The sequence below is a fragment of the Euprymna scolopes genome, chromosome 33 (genome assembly GCF_053919585.1).
Source record: "Euprymna scolopes isolate OS-2025 chromosome 33, ASM5391958v1, whole genome shotgun sequence".
NCBI lineage: Eukaryota > Metazoa > Mollusca > Cephalopoda > Sepiida > Sepiolidae > Euprymna > Euprymna scolopes.
The window spans coordinates 27,542,549-27,565,754 of record NC_136514.1 but is presented as its reverse complement, the minus strand read 5'-3'; the positions used below and the strand labels follow the sequence as shown (position 1 = coordinate 27,565,754).

Sequence of the window (23,206 nt, the reverse complement as noted above, 5' to 3'; positions counted from 1 at the left end):
GGGGAATCTCAATAATTGCCCAAAATTCGAAAATTAAACAAAATACTGGTCGAAAAACACCAAATAAAGGTTACCGTGATTTTAAAATAAGTTATAGAAAACCTTATCCTTTTGGGTAGAAATGTAACTTATGTTGCATTTGCAAATGTTTTTTGGGTTTTCTTGTAAAAATGCCAGACTTTATTCCTAATCAGATATCAAAAAAACAATATTTTTTATTTATCATTTTGAATTGTAAGATTCGAAGCAAAATATACACAAGAACTGAACAGAAAAAATAAAAAACAATGATAGATAACTTTGTGTGTATAATACCATGCGATAACAAGAGAGACTATCGTAAGAAGAACTGGACTGATCCGCACTTAACTCGAAACTGTTAATTATCTCTTTCAGCAATCCCGCACTAAACTCCGAACTTCGTCGGGCAAGTCACGTGATTAATTAATTTCCGTTCAGAGTAAATAATTCATTATCGTCTCCCCAACAAACATTTTTTCACTATTAATATTTTGATTTTTTATTCCCTCATATTTTTTTCTGATACGCAATTGTTTTTCCCCTCCCGATATAGAGAAAATATTTCAGTTAAGAGATGAAGAAAATGAGTATTAACATTTGTGACGAAGTAGGAGTGGAAGAATCGAGCAAGACCGGAAGTGGGATAGTGGGAGGCATTTTCCCGCTAAAAATCCTCTTCATAATAAACCGGAAGTGGTGATTGCACATGCGCATTGAGGTCAGAAAAATAGACATTCACAAAAAGGCAACGCGAAAAGCGAGTGAAATTATACCTTGCTGGTATGTATGAATTTTGATAGGCTTATTTGTTGAATTCTCTCAATTACCGACCGTATTTATTATTGTTAAAACTTTCTATAAAGCTTATTTATTTGTCCGTCCTTTAGAACGGCATTATATGCGCCAAGAAGTCGTTATTGTTGCTATGATTAAATTTTTTCAAAATGGCGCTTTTGCTGTCAACAATATTTTCCTCTCCCTTTCTTTCTCTTGTTTTATAAAATGCCGACTTTAATTCCTTCTCTCTTTTCATTTTCGTCTTCATCCAACTTCATTGTTTCTTTGAGTATTTTCCTTTAAATCAAATTTCCTTTCAGTACTTATCCTAGTTTTTTTTTTTTTAATTTATTCTGATTTATTTAAATTAAAATCGTTTAAATAACATTTAAACTAGAGCTCAAAATAAAACACCCAATTTTCTTTAATTGTTTATATTTGACCCCCCCCCCTCCAGAAAACCCGTAATTTTGATTTAAAAATTAATTTATTTTATTTTCTTTTTTTTAATGAACTAAGTACTTTCTAAAAACATTTTAATCCTCTAATCTTTATATATATATATATATATATATATATATATATATATATATATTGGAATTTTATTTATCTTTCAAAAAATAAATAAAACCATCTTCCAAACCCCTTCCCCATAATTGGATTTTATTTGTTTAACGTTTCCCTCCATTAACTACATCCAAATCTCAAAGTTCCAATTCTGGTCTTACTTTCCTGCCGTTAAACACAAAATCTTTTAAAAAATTCTTTTATGAAATATATCGAACTTGAATTGAAACATTAAAAAAAAAAAACTAAAAACAAATTCCAGCCTAAAACAAACAACAAAAAAAGGAAATGTGTCAAATTTGTCACTTCTTCCGTTCAAAATTTAAGTTTTTTTTCTTTTTTTTTTTTTTTTGTGGAAGAAAAATATTGTATAAAATACCCCCCCTTTTTAATTGCATAGTAAATATGTTCGCTGAAAATTGATAGTTAATTGGGTTGAAAAAAATCGCTTTTAAAGACGATTACGGCTAATATTTGGCCTTTTTTTTATTTTAACATGAAATGTACGTTTTAAATCATTCTGGATTCTATATAAATTCCATTTAGTCATTATTATCCCCTTCCACCAAAGTTACGCGAAATGCATTTTTACTTAAAAGAAAAATCACCATGTGCTCCGTTTCTAAATTTTTCTTTAAAACTAAGATTTTCGTTTCTTTATAAAATACGTTAACTTCTTCCTGTCACTGGACCCAAGCAATGCCGGTTCAAGTGCTGCTGGAGATTATGTAACCTTAGTATCTCCTGTATATCGTTCCATACAGAGGGTATTATTTCTCGAGATTGAAAGGATGTGTCGTTTCGAATCCCAATATGATCTTTCATACGACAGGGACACGTTCAAACGTAACCTACAATTTCAGCCTCGGCTATCCCTTTTCTCCTTTTTTTTTTTTTTTTTTTTTTTTTTTTTTTAAATGATTAAAAATCGCTTTCTAATTGCAAAGTTATCAACTAACATTTAGGGCCCGTAAAAAACAAAAGAAACAAAAACTTACAATCACGTTGACACTGGTACTCATAAGATCAAAATTTAAGCCGATCTGGTGCTGTATATGAAACCGGGTCTTAAGTGACTTTGCAAGCTGAGGAGAATAAGTGAATTCGGGAGTCATTTTTGATCTACGCCGACCAGACACTGACCGGCGACAACGAGTAGATTTTAAATGGGCATAATTGAAATGCCTTGAAATATCGTAACCTTGGATCCTTTTAATTTGATAGGTAATTCTACACTAGTTTTATAGCGCGAAATCAAAATTAACTTTCACCAAATGCATTAAAATTAAGTATTTTACCAACTTGTATATTCTTAATCGTCTGAAACCGTTTTATTTTTAAATTTCCAAATGAGATTGTTGCTCAAATATTACGTTGGAAACATTTTTGTTCCAGGAATGAATATTTGAGCTCGTGCGTCGACGTCGTATTTAAGAAATTGGTAATAATAATAATAATAATAATAATAATAATAAAAAATCTCAAGTGAGTTCTTACTTAAACGGAGATTGTATATTTTATAAATATAATAAAAATATAAATCTTAACATATCCACACGTTTCATTAAAGCTGGTTTACTTTTCTGAAATAACGGAATTGTTACCATGTGTCCGTATTTAGAAACGATAAGATATGAAGAAATTAAAGAAACTGCCTTTTCATTAATTCTACGATTTCCCAAAATATCGTTATGTAATTTTAACATTTAATCTGATTGTTTTTAAACATTAAAAAATATAAGTATCAATTTCTTATATACTATGCCCCCCCCCACTCTATCTCCTCATTGATTTTTTTTTTGATTTTTTTATTTAATGGCCAACAAAGAAACCCTGCGTTTGGTTAAATTTACTGTATTTCCTGGTTTTGTTTTTGACTTTTCATGGTGCTAATATTTTTCTCTGAAACGAACCGCTAGGTTGTATTTCAATTGATGTATCTATTTGTTTTTGGTTTTATTTTTTCTCTCATGAAGAAACACCCCTACACACACGTCATAAGGTAGGCAAATCTTGACACTCAACCTTCTGCATCCAGGACACAATCAAGAATCCCAAATTATAATGGCTTCAGAAATAACTTCTGACACTCTTGATTTGAATTCAAAAGAAAAGTAAGTATTTCATTAAATGTGTAGACCTTTTTCCATGCCATTAGATCCAATCTCATAACACTTTTCCTCACCATACTGAATGCTGGAAGTTTTGTGGTCAAGGTTGAAATATGATGTAATTATTTATATGTTGATTCTTATTTCGGTCACTTGAATTATTTTGGTCTAAAAAAAATATATATTAAAACTAGGTCGGAAAATCACCAAAGATTACAAAGAGAGACCAGCTATGTAAGAACGGTAATTTTCTATTTAATCAGAAAATTATACGCTTGAGTTATCGTTCTTCCTTAACTAGATTCTTATCTCCTTATAAAGATGTTGACCTTTTTTCCGGCTTGATGTTTCCTTTCTGCGTTTCTATGTAACTAATTATATTTCTTTTAACCTAGTAAAATAGTTTGAGACCAATTTCACTAATTTACATGACTGAAATAGGAATTTTCCGCAGTTTTGGTGTTTCTTTACAATCGTCCGGCCATCTTTTACATAAAAAAAATCTCTTAAACGATATTAACTTTCTGTAACATTAGGAATATCGTGATGGATTTCCGACGCTCAAAGTTTACCTAAGTAAACTTATGAAAATCAAAACAAGAACATAAAATTCACGCAAATCAAAAATTGGTAAATTTTTACGACGTTCCCCAGCGTATTATAAACACCCCAACCTCCCCATCTTAAGAATGGCTTTCGGAATACCCCCCACACTTAGGAAGCCGTCTTAATATGGGGAGGTTGGGAGGGTGTTTATACTACGCTGGGGCAGGACGTAAAAAAATACCAAAAAATTCTTGACGGAATGATTGTAAAGAACCATCCCATCCTCCATCCTTTTATTTTTTATAGAAAAATAAACTTATACCGGGGACACGTGAGAAAATAGTTTTCCTAAGGTCAAATTTTTTTTTTTTTTTATAACTTTAATTAAAACCAAAAATCCCTTACTTGGCATCTTGAAAGAGTTCAACACTTTTACAGGCGTGTTTTACTTTGTGACATTTAGAAGTAATTTTTCATTTGGATTATTCAGACTACTATTCTCGGCTTGCAAGTTTCACATGATGTAACTTGCAACCATCGGCTGCATTATTTTTTTTTCCTGGCGGGTGGAGGTGGTTACAATAAGACAGACGTACGAAAAAGTAATTATGACAAATGTTAGCAAAGATAAAATCACAACAAAATACCCTATTAATGTTACAGTGGTATTGGGTTTGTTTCTATTAGTATGCTCGATTTTTAAGCCAATATCGAGACGTCAAAGATGTAAGAGTGCTAGCTTTTCAAACGGAATAAACTCAGCATAATATCAAAGGCAAAAAAATACGCGATCGTTGACCCCCCCCCCCCCATCCTAAAAAATTTTCTGAACTATATTTTTCTCACATTTAAAAGGCGAAAATCTGAAAAACAATCGATTTTCGATATCGACGACTGTATAAAATCGTTTTCGGAAATAAAGAAAAATGATGCTTATGCGCTTTTGTTACCGTGCTATTTATTTTTAAATAGTATTAAGTTTTACGATATTTTTTAAATTGTTAGAAAGTGCAGAATTAACCGCTCCTATGTTAATAGTTTTCTAAATATTATTTCAGCACGGTAACAAAAGTGCGTAAGTAGCAGAAAAATTTTAATATTTCGTTTCATCGCCGTTTGAAAGCCCATTCTTTAATACATCAGGGCCACAAATATACTTTCTTTTTGATACTTTTTTTTTTTGCCTTTCATTATATGCTAACTTACAAATCCTAATCAGTTATAAATTTTACTTTATAAATCACATTTGACGCATGATCACGTAACTTAAGTGACGTTTAAACTTGGTTCAGTACTTTACACAATCTTTAAATTCCGGCCTTGCTGGCAAAAAGTTTGTTTTCAATCTTCAATAACGATTGATATCAAATCTTAAATTGTTCAACAAAGGGAGGTAATGCGTGCAGTTCATAACACCAGAAGCAGGTGCTTTCAATTCTTATTTGATTCGATTCCGATGGAACTAGTTATTAAAAGGAAATACAATAAATATAAATAACCTCCCCCCTCCCAATAAGTGATTTATTTGCTCGAAACGTAACATTTTTCCGTAATTCAATAATGGCTTGTTTTTATTACCAAACGTTTATCACATTTGCGAATAGAAATTGATTTTTGGCTGGAATTTATAGGCCAGAAAAGCATTTTTTTCCCAAACGAAAAAAAAAAAAAAAAAATTGAATAAATAGTAAATATTTACTTGCAAAAATCTAAATTCATTCGCCGTTAATCGATCGTTTTCACATCTACCGGTTTTGTATAAAATTCAAATTATTTTTATCAAAATGACCATTGTCTTCATGATTTGTAAATAAACATCGATCTGTTGATACAAAGATTCCAATATTCATGTTGATTCCATATTTATTTATTTTTTTACTTTGTAGAGTATCACCCCTGCCTTCAATGAAAAAAAGATTTCACTTTTTAGGAGATTGAGAACACTCTGAAAAACTTAGAAATCCCCCCCCCCTTACCTTTTCCCCTCCACGATTTTAGAGTGGGAAATTTTTATATATATATATATATATATATATATATATATATATATATATAAAAATTTATCGAAAAAGAATTTTGCATTTTCTTGCTATTCTTTTTAGGGCAGTTAGGCATTTTTTATTTATTTTTTTTAGTACCAGTATCTAGCGTGGTATAAACTACCCCACCTCCCCATGGTAAAAACGGCTTTCGGAATAAAGCCGTTCCTAACTTGGGAAGGTTAAGTCGGTTGCAAGATCGTAAAAATACAGGTAATCGCCTTAAAATATTGCGATTATTTTACGTAAAATTTATATAAACTGATTTCCCTAGCTGAATGCCAAAAAAATTCCTCTGAAAGTTTTTCAGAGTGTTCATTCCTTTAAAAAGTAAAATCTCTTGGAAGGTCTTAATCTCCAATAATGCCTTGTTTTAACAAAATTGAGTTTTTTGATACAGCGTGGCCATGTTCGAAAAATGTTTTAAACTTTTGCCTTAATTCACTTAATTAATTTGCTTGGAATTATGACAAAACAACTAATGTGAACTCCATAATCCAAAGGAAAGCATTAATTTTCGCATATAGCCCCTATCGTATCAAAGAACGCTTTGGTAATCTGACACAAACGTGAAGGAATTCGACTTCTGTGAGTTTTAAAACCTAATTTTTAAAATTCTCAAATTTAGTCAATTTTTATAAAATTGACTTTGTGTATATTTAAATTAGAAAATATACAAAATTTATTTAAAACTCGCGAAAATCTGATTCATTGGCGTTTATACCAAATTATCAGCCTTTTTTTTTTCCCGTCCATGAAAACAATTTTTTTTAATTTGGGATTACAGAAAAAAAAAAAAAAAAAATTAAAGAAAAGGTAAATTTTCAGATTAGGTCCACCACAGTTTTCGTATTCAGCATAGTCGAGAACCTTTAAAAGGTGTTATTTAAAAGAAAATTGTGGAGATGGTGGACCTAATCTAAAAAAATACAAACAACAAAACGAATTTATAACATTAACTAAAACCAAACGCAAGTAAACTTAATTTTTTGTACCATAGTTTGTTTTTTAAGTTTAACAACTGAATTTAACAAATACAAATGTTATTTAATTTTCGATCGGTTGGTGACAGTTATTGTTTGATTTTTGAAATGTATGACCTAAAAAATTCAGCTCTTATGGTTTATAAGCCTCTGAAGGCAAGGATACAAAATCTAAAACTTAAAAAAAGGTTACACATGAAAATTTATACAGATCAATCGATTAAATTTTCTTGCGTTATTTTTACACCCCCTATCTCTTTTTCTGTGTTATATACTGCCCCACCCCCATAGATGCCATTTCCTCACCTTCAGAAGAAACTTGAAAATCAAACTTCCCTACTTTCAAATTAGTTTGTAAGGGAGATAACTCTGCCGAATTCAACATTTTAAACGTTTTGTGAAAATATTAAAACCTGCAATTTGATAGTGAAAATGAAAGCAATGCCCATCATTAACCCCTAAGTTTAGGATTCCAAGTTCAGGTGAGATCCTAATCTTTACCAAATGTAAATGTTAAAAAGAAAACAAAACAACCAAAAAAGCAATTTAAATTTTGCAGAATTATCTCCCCTTTTTGTTCCTGGACTATTTATGCAAGTGCGATAACTTGATCCGTAAAGTGATTACACGATTTGGCACTTAATCGTATTGCCCTCTTTTCCGCTATTGATTGTGGAAATCAACAATTTTTTTAAAAATGAAATTTATTTTGACTGATTTGTCTATTGCCATGAAAATCTTTTAAATCTTAAGATATTTTTAATCGTGATTATAGTTGGCAAATATTTTCTAATAAAGATTTTCTTTAGTAAATGTGAGTTTTTCTGGATATGATTTTATTGGAAAGGTGAAATGCGGTAACTCAGAAAAATCCAACAGACTAAATTTTTTTTAATATCCATGAAACACGCATATAAGCATGTTTTGCAAACATATATATTTTTCCCCTAAAAACATTGCAAAACTAATGCTTTTATTTAATTTTTTAAGCTAGATTCCATTTTCGTTTTTAGTGACAACCGTCACGGTTTTCTCCATGGTAATAAAAACATGCCACCCTGTTAGAAATAAGCAGATATTTTAATATATTTAGTAATTTAATAAAATATCTTATGTAATGCGAACACGTTTGATAATTTTAAAAGAATATACAATTTGGGAACTACTGCATATTGCTTTTCCAATAAAATTTGACCAATGAATTTTATCGTTCATTTGGATTAGAACAGCTGAATTAAAATACTTAACTATTTGATTTTTTTTTTTTTTTTTTTTTTTTTTTTTTTTACTTTGATAAAAAATCATTTACAGTGGCTTTCTTTTGAAAGTGAATCCTCTTTTAAAGGGAGGAGGGGTGAATATTAAGGCACTTTGTTCTTAAACCCAAGGAAATCTATGATTTTTGCAACTCAAAAATTTTATATCTTTATCTTTTCCAATTGCAATTTTTAAATTCTTCCAAATTGTCTAAAAGTGGAAAGAAAACTAATTTTTTTATTTAATTTGAATCTTTATTTTTCAATTTAATAGATCGAGTGACAAAACCATGGCTCTGGAAAAGAAACCATCATCAGGACAGGTATTGAAAGTCAAAAAAATTTTTTTATTTTTTTTTATGTCTAATTGCATGATAGTATTTTTGAAATTTTGAAAGCTAAAATTGAAATACAACTTTTATTATTAATATAAATTTTCTTCATCAGCCCAAAATAGGTAAAAAGAGCAAGAAAGACTTTGAAGATGCTCCCGAAGAAGAGGAATTAGGAGAGGAAGAATACACCGTCGAGAAAGTGGTGGATTCTCGGATGAGAGGAGGTCGAAGAGAATATCTCTTGAAATGGAAAGGATATCCAGAGTGAGTCCCCCCTACCCTTAATTTTATTATGGTTACAAAAATATGTCCAGTGACAAATTAAATTGCAAACTAGTCAACTAGCTACATGTGGTTTTGATAAAATAAGCGAAGTAAGAACCCTGATTAAATTTAAAAAAAAAAAAAAAAAAAAAAAAAAAAAAAAAAGTTAAAACTTTAAAAAAAAAAAAAAAAAAAATTGTTGCCTGGGTGTTTGCGGTGGTGGTGGCGGGGGGTAAAAGTTTTATTAAGTAGTTCGGATCGAACCCGAAGCCTTGAGGCGAAGGTGGAAAAGAAAGTGTGCAAAAAAAAAAACCTGATCCGTTACCCGCTCGGCCAACAAAGAGCAATTGAAACATGTTTGAATTTATTTAAGTGTTAAAAACAGAATTAACACGTGCTCGCAATAAAAGTTAACTCTGCTGCTTCTATTTGACCTCATTAATGAGGTCAAATAGAAGTAGCGGACTTAACTTTTGCTGCGGGGCAGCTTTTGGGTTTGTTTACCCAACTTTGGCTTCTTGTTTCCCCTGAGATGTGGGGGGGGCATCTCCCCATTGTCCAGATTGAATGGCAATTGTCTGATATAAAGAGTTTTGGGCCCCACATTGATCAACGCTGATTGCTTCTGGACGTTTCTGGTGCGATTGCCGGGAACAGTGCCTTAGCTTTGAATTAGTTTCGGTTTTATACAAAAAAGCTGAACGGATACAAGACGTGCTAAAATAGCAATAATTTTGTAAAAATCAACGTAAATAAATCTAGATGCAACGCGCGTTCGCAAATCGTACATATTATTATCTAGGGGCTTTATAAAGTTCTAAGCGATAGTAAAAAAGGGCATTCCCCCACTAAGCTAGGAAATCTATTTTGAATTGTCATGGTAGGATAGGGTGCTTTTGTGGCAACAGTACTCGATCCTTGGATGTACTTGGCTCTTATACAAGTAGAGAATTGTATCAGCAGCAAGATATCTACTGGAGTGGTAGAATGATCCCACCATTTTTCCAGCGACCTTGGCAACAAATTTGATTTAAGTCTTCCATCTCAGATCCGGAGTGAAGATCACACCCAGAAGCTTGTTAAAACCTGAAGCCTCTCCAAGAAGAGAGCTATTCATTTTAATTAATGCCAGATGGGGATCAGAGCATTGATGATGTAAAGATAGAAGCATGGCAGGAGTAAATCAAATAAAGCTATTATTTTTGTGCATGCGCAAAATTGAACATTTATAACTTAGTTGCTTAATTTTTAACTTTTCGTATCCATCTGTCAGTAGCTGGAGTGGTAACTAGAGCTAAACATTTGGGTTTTGATTCTAGCAAATGACACCCAAGTCATATGATCATATATTGGATAATCAATAGACAATTGGCTCTAAATACAAAATCTGCATGAATTCTAATAAATATATATATATATGCGGACTTTTGACAGCAACACTGGATGGCCTGCTAGTATTTCACTATAATTTACATGATAATCCTTTTGTTTGCTAAGAGCAAAGTGTAGTGTCTGTTCTAGTACTTAATTCCATGTCCTTGAAAAAAGTAATTCTAGATGGAGACAATTTAATCTTTTGCTCTTTTTCTCACATTAAAGACCAACTTTGTGTATAAGTTTGCCATCGTGTGGAAGCATGCAAATAGTGACTACAGTAATTCTTATGTAAGTGAACGTCACGACTTTCTCTAATGTAAAAAATTTTAAGGCATTTTTAATATAAATTGACATTTCAAGTAAAATCTTTATCAACCTTGATAATCAACATTTTAAAAAAGATAAAACCTGCCTGTGACAGTACTCCCCACCTCTTTTATAAACTTTTTGATGTGTTGACACCAGACATATTTTTCTTAAAAATGCTTTGTTTTGTTTCAGTTCTGAAAATACATGGGAACCAGAAGCGAATTTAGATTGCCCAGATTTAATCTCAGAATATGAAGACAAACAAAAAAAGAAATTAGCAGAAAAAGAAAAGAAACGGAAACAAAATGGTGAAGATGAAAGTTCGACTAAAAAAAAGAAAAAAATTGCAGAAGTTCGATCGACAGTAAGTTTTTTTTTTAACTAATCTTTATGCTTTTCAAAAGAAAAATACTAATATTTCCATTTTTCTATGACAAACCTGAAAACTCGAAATGAAGTAAGAGAGGTATCAGTTTTGGATTATTAGTACTTAAAGAATGAATGTGCCAGATTGAGCAATAGGCAATATTTAAAGAAAAGACCTTAAATTTCATGGTCACTCATCAGAGAAAAGCTGAATATGCAACCTTTGTCAAGTGGACTGACCAACTCTCCAGGTATTCATCTCCATAACCAACAGTGTAGACAGATACTACACTTTTTACTCATGTTTTTTCTTTTTTTCTGTTGCTTCTTGGTATTGATCTCTCAGGTTTTTTTTTAGAGGGGGCACAAATCTTTTGATGACCATTTAATTGTTGCCTTAAAAAAGGGAAATTGTAAATATGGATCAACAGCTTCAGAAAAATTGCAGGTAAGATTTAACTTAATTTTTGATTTTAATCTTAGTCATTTTTAAGTCGATTTATTCATTTTTTGTAAGTTTCATCATTTTAAGGGAAAAATCTAATTTTTTAATATTTTTTTCTTTTCAGTTGTCAAGAATTCAATGGATTTGGCATCCTCTTTTTAAAAATTATATAGTCTTATATTGTTTGATTAGTTAAATTTCAGGATTGAAAATTAAGGTGAGTTAATAATTTTCTATTTTGGTTTTTTATTTGTCTTTAACTTGAAGCTCAAATTATATGAAATTATCAATTTTATTCAAATTTCAAAATTTCAAAAATTTTCAATGAAATGATTTAATTTTCTTTTCTCTTTTCTAGTGTTGCCAAAGGAATTTACACAAGATATAAAACAAATGCATCTTAATATTTGTCCATTTTAATTTGATCTGTTTACAAAATTCTAAATCCAAATATGACCGACCACCAAACAGATCTATTGGAGACATCTAAATTAAAATATTTTTTGTGATAAAATGCTATTTCAATAAAGCTGCTCATCAGGTGAGAATTATTTCTCTACTTATGACTATTTTTATATTTTTCTTCTCGATTTTTTTTTTTTTTTTTTCTCTCCCCCCTCTTCTCTACCTTTTGCTCATAAATACTATTTCTTTTATTTTTCAGATTTGTTCACGATGACTCTCATACTTAAAAAAATCTACTGCACAGCCATCAAATGTTGCATGAGTTCATTTGTGTCTTATTAAAAATGGAAGTTGACCATGATCAGGATATTTGTATGCATGATTGAATTTTCATGTCTCAACAGAATTATTTTCTCCCATGTCAAGGGAAGGAAAATCTTGTGAAATTGCTTGTCTGAAAGCAGGATCTGTTGAAAAGCAAACCGTTATAGCCTGTTACTCTCTGTTGAAAATCTTTCAATCGCCCACTTCATTTGTCTGATATTTACAAAGTTGTTAAAGGGAGTTTTTAATTTCTATGAGGAGATAAAAAGATGACGATGAACAAAATCAACTCCACACCAAAACAAATATTATTTCCGTCTATCCAACTTGTATGAAATATTGTTTCTCATCTGAGCATTGTAAATTTTATTTAAATAAAAAAATTTTTTATTGATTATGCATGCATAAGTTTTTAAATATTTTTGTAATTTTGTGTTTACCGCTTATTAAATTTTATTTGTAATCCAGGAATTGTCCACTTGCTCCAATGTAAAATTTGATTTGATCTTTTAGACCAATACAGCAACGGTCAAATCGCAATTTGGAATCTTAAGAACATAAATTGTTTAGGATTTCCGACACAGACTGATATTTTTTTGGTGCGGAAGATCAACAATTTGGTTTGAAATCCTGCAAACAATATTTATTTTAGCTTTAAAATTGTTTTCATATAAGGACCTATTGAACTTTACAACTAGGCTGCTTGGCATTGGCTATATTTTTATGTAAAAGTGTTTTTGGAAGCCTTTTGCTAAAATTTGGATACCACCAACCTTTGAAATTTCAACATAGCTATTTATAGAGATAAATAAAATTCCTCATTTGAGTTTATTTTAGTTTTTATACATTTTAGATTTACATTAAATTTTACTTCAATTGAACAATTCGCTGAATTTCGATTGGAGGTCAGTTTAATTGAACATAAAATTTATAGAATGAAAATCGTGATTAGACAGCTTTAGTATTACACCCTAATTTTTTTACTTTTTGTAAAGGGACATAAAAGTAGTGCAAAACTTATTGGAATTCATTTTATCCATCCTAGAACGGGTATTTTAGTTAACTCATTAAATGATTTTGACATTTTTTTCTGCATTAATGCACCAAAAATAAAGTTAGAAGACTCTTATTTTATTTTTGTGGTTAAAATGAAACTTTTTTGAATTTGAGAACACTATCTTTTAAATAAATTTGTTTTGATGGCATATTGTGGGTTTATTTTGGATTTTTACTCAATCCACATCTGCTACCAAACCAGGTGTGATACCGCTGTTTTCAAGGTTTAGATTCAATTTTGTGGAGTTGGTACAGCATCATGTTTCTATTTGTCTTAGTTCTAACTGTTCAATAGTTGGAGCTTTTTAAACTGCTTAGCAATTAATGAATACCTGACCATCAGCAAATAGGATTTTAAATACCAATCTTCTCTTAATTTTATTTATATTCTTTGATAAAATTGTGATACTTGCACCACCATAACTCTTTTCACAAGCTCTTGAAATACCATGATTTCACCTTTTGCCTGAATTCAAATTCAGCTTGCTAAATGCTTATTTTCCCAGCTAGTTACCATATTTTGATTTGGAAACCTAGTTTAAGGAATGTTATATTTACAATACTGTTCTTTGTATTATTTATACTTTTACAGGAGCTTTTCGAATGAGTTGGACACCAGAGTGATGGTAGTGACTAAAATTATTTTTCAACGTCTCAAAAGTTCTTATTTTAAACAAGTGTATTTTTTGTTAGATTATAAACAATTGTTTTAAAAATGTTGCCCCCCTCCTTCTTTTTTTTTTTTTTTTTTTTTTTTTTTTTTTTTAAATCCAATTTAAAATAAAGGCTTTTCAATTAAATTTCTATATTTTCTTTTCTGTTTAATTCAATTTATCTTTTGTGCCAGATTACAATGTTAAAGAGTTGGTGGTCATTTTATATATTCCTGTAAAATTAACTTTCATTGGCTGTTTGCTGTAATGGATCATGTGGAATCGATTGTCACATTCCCATCTACATTAATACTGTTGGGAAAATTTTTGACTTCCCTACTAAAAACTGACTGAAATTGAATCATCTTATCTTCAATTTGCATGACTAGTTTAGAATTGTTTCAGCATTGAATAATCAAAAAGGAGTTGATATACCAAAATGTAGACATTACTGTTGGAAAATATGAAACTGCTATTTCTCGGGTTTTCAACAATGATTGTAAGGCTACAATAGTTTTGGCATTAAATACCTAAAGGCAATTTTTCTGCAGTTTCTCACTAATTATCATATACATTTTGTGTATTTGGGGGCAAGAAAATTTCTTCTATGAATCCCTTTTTGTATATAAACTTATTTAAAATAAAAACTATTACTGTGTTAAGATTGGACCAATTTTAAAATTTGGAATTTTAGTGTTTTTGCTACAGTTCCGGAAAATATCAATGATTATTCTCTAGACTATTACATCATTTTCTTGATAATATAAATCATTTTCCTGTTCCATGTTTAAATAGTTTGTCATAGCATGTAGTATTAAGCTTTCATAGAGCAACTCTTTTAGTAGAAAGAAAAAAGACCATCAATTCTGCAGATCAATTTATAGATAGTATTTCATTTATTGCCACATTATTTTTTAAATTTGTTTCTTGAAAATAAATGTTATCATTTTTAGTATTTTCGTTTGTTTTTAAAAGTAAACAAAAATTAAAGTTCTTAAATTCCCCCCCCCCCTCAAAATTGGATTTTATTTTTTTAAATCACAATTTAAAAAGTTCCAAGAAAACTTAATTAAAAATCATGTTTCCCATTTGTAACTCTTGTTTAATATTCCTGAAAAATATTCAAAATTTTCCATTCTGAATAACATTTTAAGCATGTTAAGTGTCTCCCCATGGTAAGTTTTTATTTGGAAAAGGAACTTGTGTACATGTAGCTTTAGCTAACCGTTTTCCTTCCATTCTTCTAGGAAGAAGATAACAAACCTCGAGGTTTTGACAGAGGTTTGCAACCAGAAAGAATTATTGGTGCGACAGACAGCAGTGGCGAATTGATGTTTTTGATGAAATGGTATGGAATAATGTTCAGTTTTATTTGTCTTTTTAGATGAGGAGGTACACCTAATGTTTTTGTTTTTTTTCCAAACATTAAATTTATTTCATACTGAATTATAAAAAGTGTCCAGTCATTAGGCTTGGGTAAGATTGTTTAAATTTGGAAAGAGTTTGATTTTTTTTTTTTTTTTTTTTTTTTGAAAAGATTTTAAAAATTAGCATGTTTATTATACATGGTTAAAAATTAATGACTGTCATGACATTGTTTAACGGATTATTCCTGTTTTTGTTTTAGACAATTACAGTGAATAACTCTTGTATTACATAACAGGCAGAAGATCAAAAAAAATTTTAAATGTCTTTTCTCTATTCTATCCTTATTTTTATGGCAGGTGCCACAATTTCTGATCCCTGCCCCTGTTAAAAAACATTCACAAGAAAAACTTTAGCTTCATTTATCGTAGACGTTTCTGTATATCTAAAATTATATGGAAATTTTTAAACTATCATTTTCAGTCTTTTCAAAGTGTTCATTGCTAATTGACAATCTCATTAAATCCATATCTTTATATAACATTTGGCTTTGATAAGCAGACACAGTTAAAAAAAAAAATCAAATGGAGTGGGGTCTTTAATACTTTTAAGAAAAAGAAAATAATGCAACTTTAATTTCAACTCATCCCATGTTTTCTGATATTTTTTATTTATACAGTGGGTGCAATAAGTATCTGATAAAAAGCAAAAAAAGTTCATTAATTTTTATTACACGAAAACAAAAGCGATAACAATGTTATTCTAATGTATTTTTGTATGATAAATACAAATCTCATACTCCTATCAAAATTCTTATCACGCATTCACTAGATAATTACATAAATATATCTAGGGTTCAAAAAGTATCCAATATACACAAAAATATTAGTTTTTAGTTATATTGCCTTACTCTACAACAGCTTCCAAATGTTTGGGATATTTTACTTACAAGATTATCTGGAATTTTATCCCACTCTTGGCAAATTCGTTTAAGTTATGTCAGATTACTCTAATCTCTTTTGTACAATCAACTACAACTTTTTGCACAGATTTTCAATTCAGTTTAGGTCAGGTGATTGATTGACTTGGCCATCCTAATACCTCTATTTCCTTCTGAAATCATGTAGTTACCTTAGTCGTGTTCTTGGAATCGTTGTCCTGTGATATCTGACCATTATGCGCATTCAAATCCTCTGCAGACTTTGAGAGATTATTGTCAAGTATGATCTGCAGACTCTTGGGTTCATTGCGTAAAACTTTAAACATGCAGAAAAAAATGAAATTTAAAAAATCAGCTGCGAATATATATCTGAGGTGTGTGACTAAAGGTCTTGTCAATCGTGTTATGTTGTATTTTTCTTTTTTTTTTCTTTTTTTCTCCCCCCCCCCCTCCTCCTTGCTGGGTTGAGGTTTTAATAGGTTTTGTGAATAATTTTGATGGGCAATATTTTAATTGTAACCAGAATGTCTGAATGCAATGGTAAATTTAGTTCTCATCAAATATTTGCCTATTGAATGAAATAAATTTTGTTAGAATTGTTAAGCACAATGGAATTAAGAACAGATCTAGGATGGTTTTGTTTCTTAACATAATACATGGTAAGGTTCAAAGGTTAGGGTTAGATAAATTAACTACATTTTCATATCAATTTTCGTTTTTACTCAAGTATTTTGATATGTTGGATTATTTGGGTTAGATTGAAGTTTTATTGTATATTGGAGAGATAATTTTTCCCATCTAATTATTAATGGAGGTTCATTAGTTTCTATGTATAAACTTTGCATTGGTGAAGTACGAAAGCACCTAGGCTAAGTCCAAGTCCTTAATTATGAATAGTTTGTAATTTTTTAAAGGGAGGATTGGCATTTGTCAGGTTTTGTAATCATCCAGGGAGGTAAACTGTATACTGTGTGTTAGTATTTTGATTCATATGCTGTATTACTTTGATACTGAAACCAAATGGGGGAATAGCTCGAGATTTAGTGCTGTAAAAACGATTGAACTGAGTGTTAATTGCATCATTTAGAACTTTGTTTTCGTCTTAGTTTAAAAATTTGTTTTCAAATGTTCGATGATATTAATGAACTTCAATGATTACTGCAATTTCATGTGCCTAAAGATGTCAACTATCTGAAAGTTTATATTTATATGTACCCACTTGATGCTATGTTATCTGACTACATTAAAACAGGGTTAAATAATTCTTCTATAACCACACTTTTTTCATTTTCAGCATAAAATCAACATAATTTTAATTTGAGAATGAAACTAGACCTTGTTTTTAAAAAAAAATGTACGAAGTGAACCGTGAATTTAAAAAAAAAAAAAAAAAAAAAAAAAAAAACTACCAAAGGGGATAATTATTCTTTTACTCCGTTATTTTCTCTTAACGGATTGTAAAATTATATTTATATGTTTAGAATTATTTAAAACAAAAGTACATTTGGTGTATGTACTCGTCTTAAAATGTTGTACTCCAAAAAACACTTAAATTGGCCAAAGGTTTTTTTAATCAAATTTTACGATTTATTGCAACCATTGATATTTGTAAAGAAATCTTGGTGGTTAAATTGGGTTGTTCGTTTTAGAATTTTAGTGCGTCCTAAAAAAAAAAAAATGCTTACTGGCTGTTCCATCCAACTTATAAAATTTGATTTTCTTGAACTTTATAAAAAAAAAAAAATTTTTTTTGGAATATCTCTTCATTCTCCAATGGGTATGTACATAATAAAAAATTCTATTGTTTTTAAAATAAGCTTAATTCTAAATTAGAACCTTTTTTTTTTTTTTTAAGCAATATAACAATTGTGATTTTTGTATATAAAAAAAAAAAAAAAAAAAAAACTGCTGAAATCGATTACAGGGATGTTAGCTTATGTTCTGGTTTTTCTGCTTAAATCATTGTTTGGATTTTGCTTTTTATGCCTAAATTTTTCTTTTGCTCTTATTGTTCTCATTACAGTTGATAAAAACTGAAAATGTCCTTTTCCCTTGAAAGCGAAGATTTTTAGACAATGGTGTTGATAATGACTTGTTTCATCAAATGACAATTTGCACTAGTCTTTTTCTTGATTTTCATTTTCTCAGTTGAAACTAGTTGTTTTTGGCTAGGAGCAAAGTGTGGTATCTGTCCTTGATTTCAATTTTAAATTGGAGCAATTTTGTCTCTAGATTATACCCCTTTGGAAAGTTGAATTTCTCACAGTAAAAACTTTGTCTAACTTTGCTCTTGGGGTGGTGATAAATAGAAACTATAAATTGTGAAAAATGCTTAAAGGTTTTTATTTCTAGCGTTGATCCTTCCCCAACATACTTAATTTCAATTTTTTGGCCATTGACCACTCAAATACCTGCAAATATCAGATATAAAGAATGCAAATTTGGTAATCAAAATCAATCTTATTTGTGGACTTCACAGAGTAAGAATTCTCAGCTTATATAAAACATATGTATAAAGAAAAGACAAAATTGCTGGAAATTTTATATTTGTAATCTCATTTGACTATTTTATCTTTTTCTTATTTTTCTCTTGTCTTGCTTAGCCTCCCTTTCTCTTTTGAAAATAATTTGGCCATGTAGAAGAGGTAGACTTTTGTTTTGTCTTTTTGTCTCCTTAAAAAAAAAAAAAAAAAGAATAAGGGGTCTTTGCTTTATAGTTTATGAGCCGAGTAAATGAAAGTTTTACATAATCATCTAACGATAAGTCTGCAAGGGGGATAATTCCTTTAAAATGCATTTAATAGTTGTCTACCTTTTTAAAAAAAAAAGTGCAGTAAAGCTTTTTTAATACTTGATAATGCTTAACAGGAACAATTCAGTTGATAAGGCATAAAATTAACTGACTACTAAAAAATTGCCAATATAGGAAGTAGTGCATCTTTATTATATTACAAATTTATGGTATATAGAATTAACAAATGGTTTAGTCAATATCTTTCAGAATTTTGAATCTAAGAGGGCTTTTTCATGTCAAACTTGTATAGAAACGTAATCGCTAGACACCCATTCACTCAGAATCTAATATATAAAAATCAGTCGCTGTCTTTTTCAAACTGTATCTCAAAGACACAAGGTTGCAGGTTGTGAGGCAGATAAAATAATTGTATTTTTGTGGACTCTTTTAGCTGATAAAAATAGTTACTGAGGGATCAAAGTTAAAAAAAAACAATAAAAACTTAGCAGATCCAACTCGACTTGGTGTTCTTGTATGTAGGCACAAAATGTTTTTTTATAGTTGATTTTTTAATAACTATTTCTTATCCATCTGACAATAGTAACTAAAGCTGGAGTACATGTTTTGGTTTTCATTCTATCTGATAGCACCCAAATCTTTTTTTTGGGGGGGGGGTCAGTCACTATATATTGGATACAATAAGAATTGCCTCTGTAATAATAAATATGAAGTCTGCATAAATTAAAATATCATTTAAGTATATTTTACGTTTGGGTAACATAGTTCCCTGCTAGTCAGTTATATAGTAATTTGGAAGTTTAAATTACTATGTATTCTCTATAAAGCAACTTACAAAACTAAAACTTTTTTTTTTTTTTTTCTCTCTCTTCCCAATTGCTTAGAGCGGTTTGAAATGAAGTTTGATATAATTGTAAAAAAAATGTATTTCCATTTTTCTCTTGGCATTAAATATGTTTGTATTCTTTCAGGAAAGACAGTGATGAGGCCGATTTAGTGCCAGCCAGACAGGCAAACGTGAAATGCCCACAGATTGTAATTGCATTTTATGAGGAGAGACTTACCTGGCACACACACAACGATAATGAAGATGAGGATAAGGAAGAGAGCAAGTCATGAATCCCCTTTTTGGCGTTCTCGAGTTTCAGCAATTTTTATGTCCACATTTTGTACAGTCAAATCATCTTGTGTGTAGTGTCGTCCTATATAACAGTGTCTGTCTGGGATGTGTGGCAGTTTTATTTTGTCAAGAGAAGCAGTCATAAAAGTGTTTTTAATCACGAGTCACAGAAGATTAAGAAAACAGTGTGTTTGCAACGATAGTTCATCATTCCTCAAGGACAAAAGAAACAAAAGTAAATTTTTTTTTTTTTTTTTCATTAACTTCACAGCAGAAAAAAAACTGCGTTTATAATATTGTCATGGCACTTTTTTTTTTCTCTTTTTTCTTTCCTCACATGCATTGTCCCTCCATCCCCTTCTTTACTTTACCATTGTGGGAATGAATGCTTCTCAGTTGTTATATTGGAAATATCCCTGCTGATATGAAAGTGAGCTAGGTTCTTGTCTGTGCCCAGAAATGGAACTAGGGATGTTGCTGCTGCCCCTTACTGGGATTTATTAGTTGGCGTTTTAAGTCAAACCAAAAAAAACCAAAAAAAAAAACTTCATATCCACATAACTTCTCACAACCACTTCTGTTGACTGAAAGCAGGCTATATATTTTATTCTAGACCCTTCCTTCTGTCTTGTATTCTAGTTCATGTTTTAGATATCATCTTTCTCATTTTCTTTTTCTTCCCTTCTTCCTCCTTTCATGAAAGTGTTTATCGATAAACTTCTCATACCTTTCCCCACTTCCCAGTGAAAAAATTTGTAATTTTCAACATCAATTTATCCTCTGAACTATTTGAAGGTAGCAAGTGAAATGAAAAAAAAAAACTGAAAAATCATGAAGCCACTTTTTATTTTATTTTTTTCCTAAAGAAATATTTTGTCTTTTTGATTTTAAAGAACACTTATGAACTTGTTACTTCTACTTAATTGTTTTAAATTTATTTTAGTGTAGAATTCTTTTTGCCACTCTTTCGAAAAGAGGCTGTTATCTTTCTAAACATTTTTGGTAATTGATGACCAACTCTTGGTAATTGTACAGTTACACTCAAAGATGGTTAAACCATCTTTTACTTTTTTTTTATATTGTAAAGATTAACTTTTTCTTTTCTTTTTTTGTATAGAAAGGCAACAGACCACTTTAAATCAATTAACATTTTTTTTTTTTTTCCTTGCATAACCCATCCATTTGCTTATCATTCATTTTGAACAACTGGTTCGATTCAATTATTTCATTTTTCATTTACTAATAAGAATCTCATAGAGGAATTGCTGTACATCTCCTGTATTGTTAATTTTGTGATAATTTGCATTAGGGTTTTGTTTGTAAAATTGCTAATTTTTATTTTTAATACTTGTAACTAGGAAGCCGGTAGATATCCCATGCCTTTGTCTTGTGAAATAAATGGTCTTAAAGTTTTTCTTTCTGCCTTTTTTTTTTTTTTTTTTTTTTTTTTAAATCTATCTCTTTATTTTAATATTAGCTCATTAAATAGAACTAATAAACTAAGACCTCAATATTGACCAAGAATGAGATAAAATAATTCCATTGTGCATTACATTGATTTTAGGAACAGGATTATATATATAGTTAAATTTACAGTTCTTTATAGATTTTTTTTTTTTCCTCAATATTAAAAATTTATTTCTAACTGTAAGTAGGTCTGAACACCCCCTTCCATTGCTATTGTCTGCGCAGATATCACTAAATGGGAGATTTAGTTTGCATGACTGAAAATTAGCAAACAGTACCATAAAGTGTATTAGTCACTTTTTTCACTTTATAGTATTCTTTGCTTTTCAGTTAGGCATAGTCGCTTGCTCAGACTTCTGGAAAAATACTGATCAGGGGTACAGTCAAGGGTTGAATCATCAGTTGCAATTTGGATTTGAAGCAGTCTTTCCTCTAAGAGTAAAGTTAAGGCATGCACCACTTTCTTTCCTGTTATCATTTACCAACTGTACTGTGAATCACCTTCAGGTTTTACATGCCTACTCTTTTTGCTCTGGGAAAGAGGAAAGCTGTCAATCTGCAGAGAGGTTTGTACTCGATACGAGAGCAAGGGAGGCCTAAGTGATAGGTCTGCCGAAAGACTTACTTTTCTCAGTCAATCTTTCACAGAGGATGATTCTTGGGTTCCTTACAGTTAAGAAACTTTTCCTGACCCCTCAATCGAATCCTGTCCAAGAGGAAAGAAAAGATTCAACATCAAATGCTGTTGAGGACTAGAGCCCTTGTACAACCTAGGAAGAGACTATTAGGGTTTAGTGGAGGGGTATCACTGAGGGAGTGGTTAGGATGGTTGGAGGAAACGATCTCAGTGTCATCAATCGGAATTAGCAACTCTGAGCTGGCATTTGGTTCAAGACATGCTAGCCTTTTAATACACTGCCTAGAGTAATCAGTAAGAACTGACTCTTCGTGGATAATAAGAGAAACGTCCGAGCACTCCTTTTTCGCTTGAGTAAACTTTGGCGACCCTGGGAATACAGCTTGCATCTGATGGCCTTGAATGTGCCATAGCTCTACCATGGCTTAGAGAGAAAGGTTCCCCCCTCCCCTCTTCTCTAGCCATTCTAGCTGTAGTGAGAATTGTGATGTAGGTTGTCTTGACAAGGTCTATGGGGGCAGATCTGTCCTCAATTTGGTCTTAATATCTTCATAGACAAAAAAAAAAAACTTTTGACAACCATTGTTTATAAGTGTTTTGATTTTATTCCCCCCCCCCCCCAAATAAAATCACTTGTTCAATCATCTGTGCAAATGATGCTAAAAAGCAGAAATTACCATGCTATAAATCAGTTTATCAGTGGATTATTCTGCGTTTTAAGTTTTTAGCAACATCAACAGTATTTTGTGAATATGTTCGGTCGTCATCATTTTATAAGTTTTTCTATATACATTTCTTCGCCACAGCTGTAAAGGATTTCTCCAAATAATTTTTAATCTCGAGTTGAAAATCTTGGAATATTTATTGAAATGAACCCATTTCTAGGGCAAATATTGCTTTAGAAATCTTTACTCTTTCAAAGAACGATCATACTCATTGAAATTAGTTCTTCATTGTTACTTTACATGAAGCGACCGAACAATTCTTGCTTCTTATAGATTTTTTTTTTTTTTTTTTTTTTTTAAATCTACTCCTCAATGTGCTGAATTAACTCCCTTGTTGCAAATGCAACAACTTGGTCAATTTAAATA

At 30.6% G+C, this 23,206-nt stretch overlaps 1 protein-coding gene across 2 annotated transcripts; it reads left to right on the top strand.

The window, feature by feature from the left end:
- The first annotated feature begins 673 nt into the window (after positions 1-673).
- Positions 674-21,423, top strand: LOC145258172 (chromobox protein homolog 1-like). Of its 2 annotated transcripts, XM_080115987.1 has the most exons (7): positions 674-801; positions 3,342-3,479; positions 8,575-8,623; positions 8,748-8,899; positions 10,778-10,949; positions 15,082-15,182; positions 19,863-21,423. In XM_080115987.1, the coding sequence occupies exons 2-7, from the start codon at positions 3,430-3,432 to the stop codon at positions 20,008-20,010; spliced, it is 672 nt and encodes a 223-aa protein (XP_079972113.1). In that variant the 5' UTR covers positions 674-801; positions 3,342-3,429; the 3' UTR covers positions 20,011-21,423. The 2 variants fall into 2 exon arrangements, with proteins under 2 accessions (XP_079972113.1, XP_079972114.1); XM_080115988.1 differs by lacking the exon at positions 3,342-3,479 and having other exon boundaries at positions 686-801.
- Positions 21,424-23,206: the final 1,783 nt, after the last annotated feature.

Bases quoted from the DNA above. Each gene is read 5' to 3' on its own strand.
- LOC145258172 (XM_080115987.1), top strand. From the start codon at position 3,430: ATGGCTTCAGAAATAACTTCTGACACTCTTGATTTGAATTCAAAAGAA. The intron at 3,480-8,574 runs GTAAGTATTTCA...TCAATTTAATAG, and splicing joins GATTTGAATTCAAAAGAAAA to ATCGAGTGACAAAACCATGG. The intron at 8,624-8,747 runs GTATTGAAAGTC...TTTCTTCATCAG, and splicing joins AGAAACCATCATCAGGACAG to CCCAAAATAGGTAAAAAGAG.